The sequence below is a fragment of the Hesperophylax consimilis genome, chromosome 20 (assembly GCF_061612785.1).
Source record: "Hesperophylax consimilis isolate HC1 chromosome 20, BYU_Hcon_1.0, whole genome shotgun sequence".
NCBI classification, from domain to species: Eukaryota; Metazoa; Arthropoda; class Insecta; order Trichoptera; family Limnephilidae; genus Hesperophylax; species Hesperophylax consimilis.
The window spans coordinates 10,322,036-10,328,391 of record NC_142855.1 but is presented as its reverse complement, the minus strand read 5'-3'; the positions used below and the strand labels follow the sequence as shown (position 1 = coordinate 10,328,391).

At 37.1% G+C, this 6,356-nt stretch overlaps 1 protein-coding gene across 2 annotated transcripts; it reads left to right on the top strand.

Moving 5' to 3' along the window:
- Window positions 1–1,293: 1,293 nt before the first annotated feature.
- Window positions 1,294–5,447, top strand: LOC149414054 (uncharacterized). 2 transcript variants are annotated; one of them, XM_089643972.1, is made up of 5 exons: window positions 1,498–1,548; window positions 1,955–2,435; window positions 3,116–3,218; window positions 4,717–4,815; window positions 4,897–5,447. In XM_089643972.1, the coding sequence occupies exons 1-5, from the start codon at window positions 1,534–1,536 to the stop codon at window positions 5,228–5,230; spliced, it is 1,032 nt and encodes a 343-aa protein (XP_089500098.1). In that variant the 5' UTR covers window positions 1,498–1,533; the 3' UTR covers window positions 5,231–5,447. The 2 variants fall into 2 exon arrangements, with proteins under 2 accessions (XP_089500097.1, XP_089500098.1); XM_089643971.1 differs by having other exon boundaries at window positions 1,294–2,435.
- The last annotated feature ends 909 nt before the right edge of the window (window positions 5,448–6,356 follow it).

Sequence of the window (6,356 nt, the reverse complement as noted above, 5' to 3'; positions counted from 1 at the left end):
ATTGCCAGTTTAAAAACACTGGTTTAGTACATTTTTTGGAAATGCAATACTTACGTACCAAAATATTGCCTTACCAAAGTAACATGCTTTTTCCAAGTGCCGCTCCCCTCTTCCCACCTCAACATAATACAATAGTCTGTCTCTTTCCAAGTGCCGCTCCCTTCTTCCCACCTCAACATAATACAATAGTCTGTCTCTTTCCAATTACCGCTCCCTTCTTCCCACCTCAACATAATACAATAGTCTGTCTCTTTCCAAGTGCCGCTCCCTTCTTCCCACCTCAACATAATACAATAGTCTGTCTCTTTCCAATTGCCGCTCCCTTCTTCCCACCTCAACATAATACAATAGTCTGTCTCTTTCCAATTGCCGCACCCTTCTTCCCACCTCAACATAATACAATAGTCTGTCTCTTTTCAATTATCGCTCCCTTCTTCCCACCTCAACATAATACAATAGTCTGTCTCTTTCCAATTACCGCTCCCTTCTTCCCACCTCAACATAATACAATAGTCTGTCTCTTTCCAAGTGCCGCTCCCTTCTTCCCACCTCAACATAATACAATAGTCTGTCTCTTTCCAATTGCCGCTCCCTTCTTCCCACCTCAACATAATACAATAGTCGGTCTCTTTCCGCAGCTACTGCTCCCGTTGAACTCCAAGCGATTAAATCGATTAATCGCTCGATTCTTTTGATGTTTTCATCAAAATATTTATATTATGTAAATGTTTCATTTTTGTCCATCACTACTAAATATGCCTCATTATTATTATTTATGTCATAATGTTTAATTCGTTATTTAAATCACATCTCTGTTGTATTCAAAATGATTGAATCTCGTGTTTGGTCTCAAAGTTCACGATGTTAGAATCCTCCACGAAGTTAGAATCAAATGCAGAACTGTTAGATTTAGATCGATTCTGGAAAGTTCTGTCTTTGACTATAAACGATTCCTATATGAATTTGGATGAAATGTCTATATTTTTACGATGCCCCTTCAGCTGAGAATTTCAGAAGTTTGGTTCCGAAAACTGAAAACTTCGGTACATTTTTGTGGATTTTAGTTGAATTCGGTAGATTTTGAAAAATTTCAGCAAACTTTCAAAAAATTTCGCTTGTTTTTCACAAAATTCGGTAGATTTTCTATGAATATTGCTAGATTTTTCCAAAATCCGCAGATTGCTAAGTATGACATCGTAAAATAATATTATGAATACGAATTGCGTGTTTGTATTGAACTTGGCCAGCGTTTTACGGCGATCAGACCGTTCAATTTAAGATGATGAACTTTAATTGAATGGCGGGATTTCTAACTAAAAACTTGAGCAACTTTGTCAAAGTTCACACTTGTCAATATGTGCTCTCAAGTGTCGAGTTGATCAACTTAAATTGAAGTTATTTTTATGGCTATTCACCGACAGAACACTGATCTAAAGTTTGAATATAAAAATTATCTATCTTCCGGTTTGTCTTGGGTTGATTTGTCTATGGCATCGTGTCACCCACCTGTCCGCACCTGTCATTACTTCGGAAATGCATGCGGAGTCAGTAAGTACGAAATAAAATATTTAGTGATAAATATGTACCACTGCAATGTAGAGTATGCAGCCACAGATATTGAGGCAGAAACGGAAGTAAACGCAAAAGCAGTTGCGCACACAGCAACAGAGTAGCGTCGGGTAGAGCGACTAATAGCGAATTGTTAAGGTTTTGAAAGATAAGTTTTTAGAGAACCACGTAGTGTTGTATTCTGTATTAATTACGCTGCATTTAAATATGCAATTTTTGTTTCCAAGACTAATGCGCTAACTGTGAAATCAGACAGCATTAATCTGCAATGGATATTATGATCTGGGACGTAGGCGTCATAAAGTCCGAACCCGAGACAATCCTTGAAGAAGAGAGTCTAACATCTCACCGTGATGCAATATTACAGCACGTGATTGTCAAACAGGATATAGAAGGCGCTTCTGCTATCAAGTATGAACCGGGGACTCTAGCGGACTCTAGTTTACCTGACACGGATCTTTTGACCTCAGATGTCTGTGTCATTAAGTCCGAACCGGAGACATTGCAGTATGGGATTGTCAAACGGGAGACAGAGGACACTTTTTATGTCAAGCGTGAACCGGGGACTCTAGCGGACTTTAGTTTAACTGAAAAGGATATTATGACCTGGGATGTCAGTATCATAAAGTCAGAACCGGAGACAGTTCCCAAACAAGAGAGTCCAACATCTCACTGTGCTGCAATATTGCAGTACGGAATTGTCAAACAGGAAGCAGAGGACGTTTCTGCGATCAAGTGTCAACCAGGCACGCTAGCTGCAGAGGAAAAAGCGCAAGAACATGGTGAATGTTCTGAAATTGATAATCACTCTCCTGACATTAAAAAGGAATGTTTCTTATATCTGGAAAAGATCGACCAAAGCCGAGGTAAGCCATTAACTTATGCATTAAGTACTCTCTCTTATGGGAGGTTGGTTTATCGTGCAGACTGCTGGCCGAACAGCTCAGAACTGCATTCATACCACTCACATCGCTATGGGGGTATGGTAGAAAGAAAGGCCTTTACCAAGTCTTCAATCAATCTAACCCTAGCATTTGATTTGGGTTATCTTGTAATTGATACCCCCGTTGTACTCAATGTTCAATTTTTGTCTGTTAGATGAAGAACCTCTGCGTTCCTCACTCATTTTTCCAAGGTTTTAAGTATGATGTGTGTAGATCCACATTTGTGTAGCCTCTATAACAGTGATCCGTCCTGATCCCACGTATATTTTACAGGAAAAACAGGTAAAAGCTTCACTTACGAACGAAACTTGAGTTTAATTTGGTTTCCAAACTGAAGTTTACTTATTTTCTTCTGTTAATAAGCGATCGCTTATAGGTGCAACGATACAAATAATTATAGGGTAGGTATATCATCCGAAAATCGAACTCACAGGTTCAATAGTGGAATCCAAGATGTTTACCATTCTGGAAACTAAAATGCATACACTTTTTTATTTAAAAACAATTTTTAACTTGTTTATCACGTTTTGTGTGAAAACTGACTTGCCGTTGTCTGTCAAATACCCTTTATGCCATTCACAATGTTTATTTTGTTATTACAGAATTCGTTTCGTCCAAATCGTCTATTGCTTGCACGAAAGACCAGAAAGCAAAACAATCATTCACAGGAAAGAAATCGTTTTCCCGCCCTACTTATTCCAACAGGTGTAGTAACAAAACTAATATTTCATGGTAAATAATTTAAGATCCCACATTGGAAAGAAACCATTTTCGTGTTTGGCATGTACTTACAGATGCAGTCATAAAAGCACAGTGGTAAGTCATAGTAGACCTCACGCTGGAGAGAAACCATTGTCATGTTAGGAATGCAATTATTGGTGTAGTCACAAAAGTGTAACGATTCGTCATATTGATATCCAAACTGGAGAGAAACCATTCTCGTGCTCGGAATGCACTTACAATCTATGTGTCATATTCGTACCCACACTGGAGAGATACCATTTTCGTGATCAGAATGTACATACAGGTGCAATTATGAAAGCGCAATGGTTCGTCTATGGAACCATTACTGGAAAGAAATCATTCTTGTGCTCGGAATGAAAAAAAGCTCTCAGCAATGGAATAATAACAGAATTTGAATAATACTTTTACAACTTGAATATTATCTTTGAAATTTGATGAATTGATCAAATTTTGTTAAAAAAACCGTCCTTAATATTTTTATTTAAAATTATAAATGGTAGTATAGACAGCCCTGATTGACTTAAACTTACTGAATTTCATGTATCATCGAGAGCTACTCGTTCTAAAATCCTGTTTAATTAATCAATATCTGGACTGAGCATTTCAAGCTCTCGATTTACCTAGATTACATGAAGTTAGTAATACGCACGTAGAGGTGGCGGATCTATTTAACTGCACAGAAGGCAGGTATGAGAAGACTATGGTATCATATTATTTTCTCAAACAATATTAATTTAATCCAAGTCTACTTATATGTTTTGTGCATATCTTTCTATACCTGGTATTCATTTTATACTTTATTTTTCTTTCGATATAAAACACCTCTGGGCCAGCTAGGAAGGTAGAACCGACTCTTGCACGGAACTACGCTTCATTCGCCCAGTCGGCTCCCTCCTCATTTGTTTAAATCGCTGTGATTTTACAACCCAGAGCATCGTTTCGAACAGAGCGCCGTTGGCGTTTATTAATACATTGTTTATTGATTTTAAATATGAGTAACATTAAAGGTGTAAATGCACTGCTGCCTGTTAAAAAAATAACGGAAGATACAATTGATGTTACTTACAACTTAACCGCATTCTATAAATGTAAATATTTTAATATTGAAAAAATAATTGTATTATTATCAAAAAACATAAAAAACTTGTTAATTTTCTATTCACCTTCCTTCCGTGACGGCTATACATATTTACTCTATCTCTCTTTCACTTATTGCATACGCTCACCCCGTTCTATTGCATATGAGGTTAGCCGTATCAGAGCTGTACAAATATCAGCAAATAGGTAACTTGCTGCGCATGTGTTTGTAAAACGTGGGATTGGTATACCCACGTGCTCAATATCACTACCCTCATTTGCATTGCTCTCTCTCTCTCTCTCTCTCTCTCTCTCTCTCCCTCGGGCACGCACGCGCATTTAATTTCAACACTACCTAATGAGATTACATAATTATTTTCAGCGCTCATACTTCACAGGAGATAGGTGACATTATAATTGAAACTAATAACGAGCCAAATCAATCCATCAAATCAAATCAAAGACACAATGTATCAGACAGGTAATGATATTTATGTAACATTTCATCACATACATTTCTTGTGTTTTGTTATCATTTTAAATCAAAATTTCGTAACTTCAGATTGGACAATAAGCACGCTCTGAAAAAAGCGCGGCAACAAAGATATCGTGAAAAACACCGTGAAGAAATTAACAAGCGCAAAAGAGATAGTAGGCTAAATAAAGAAGGCGCACAGTCCGTTCAGAAAGAGGCTACGAGGAATAAACGTAATCGGATGTATTGGGAGCGACATAGAGAGGAAATCAACCAGCGTAAAAGAGATAATAGACTGCACAAAGAAAGTGCACAGTCCGTTCACAAGGATGCTAAAAGAAATGAACGTAATCGGATGTATTGGGATCGAAACAGAGAAGAAATCAATCAGCGAAGACGAGAACGCAGACAACTTCAATAAAATAATCAGAACAAATTACTGAAGCAACATTAAATTATCAGTTGAGTGCGAATTGTTCAAATGTATGCGAGAGATAACACAGAATTGAGCGGTTCACAACAACATAAAACACGACTTTTGCAAGAGAGATAAAATATTATTTCTGTTCATACGACTGATCGGTATAAATTTCCATTATCTTTAAACTAAAATAAACGTGATTTGTATTCAATATTATTAAATTGTTGTATTTATTTTATTTAAGACGTGGCAGAGATTAATGTATGATCATGGTAGCAGAAGTCGGGGACGCCCGAGGAAGACATGAATCAGATAGTCGAGTCGGGCCATGTCAATAATCAGAATAATAGAAGAGTACGTATGAGACGATGTATGAATGTAAATGAGACAAGGAGTGTGTGGTGTGACCGAGTTGTTTGGCGGTCCGTCCTCTCTGCCTACCCCTGCGGGAAACGGCATGATGGTTAGTAAATTAGAGATCAAACTCATGTTGACAAAGCCAATCATTCCAAGTCAGCAAACTGCAACCGCATAAATAAACAGTTCCATGACATTTTTTGTAAATAATCAGTTAAGATCTGCTTGCTCAATCCGTGATAGACTTTGGTTTCAAAAGGATTTAAAGAAACCAAACCAAACAAACACAAAGATATTATCAACAGAATTGCTGTAAATATTTTCAATTGACATTTCACGTTTTGCTGATAAAAATTTCCTGAATATAAGACATGACCACAGTCACAGTCTAGCTTTGTTCTACTTGTAAATCAGCTTTAGGTGAGAATCGATTATAATGGATTTCAATATTCGGACAAGGTCGTCGGCAGGCGGGTGTACCGGGGGGTGTCAGAAGTTGGAGGTATTAATATTATAGGTTATTAATTTGATATACCTAACTAATGATATAAAGGTGAGATGTCAGACGTCGCAGAAAAATCAATGAAAAGACATAACGAAGATAGATAATATAATTTTTAGAATATTTTCGGAATGTGAATTAGCGATGGCCACAATCAACAAAACATCGATGATTTACTCGATATTTTTGATCATAGAAAAATTTCGATTCAATGATGGTTATTATGGACAAACGGATTTCGTCAAAAATCATCAAATACCAACATTT

Excerpts from the sequence above, each read along its gene's own strand:
- LOC149414054 (XM_089643971.1), top strand. The coding sequence starts at position 1,838 with ATGGATATTATGATCTGGGACGTAGGCGTCATAAAGTCCGAACCCGAG. Across the intron at positions 3,219-4,716 it reads CGCCCTACTTATTCCAACAG|CGCTCATACTTCACAGGAGA; the intron begins GTGTAGTAACAA and ends AATTATTTTCAG. Across the intron at positions 4,816-4,896 it reads AGACACAATGTATCAGACAG|ATTGGACAATAAGCACGCTC; the intron begins GTAATGATATTT and ends TCGTAACTTCAG.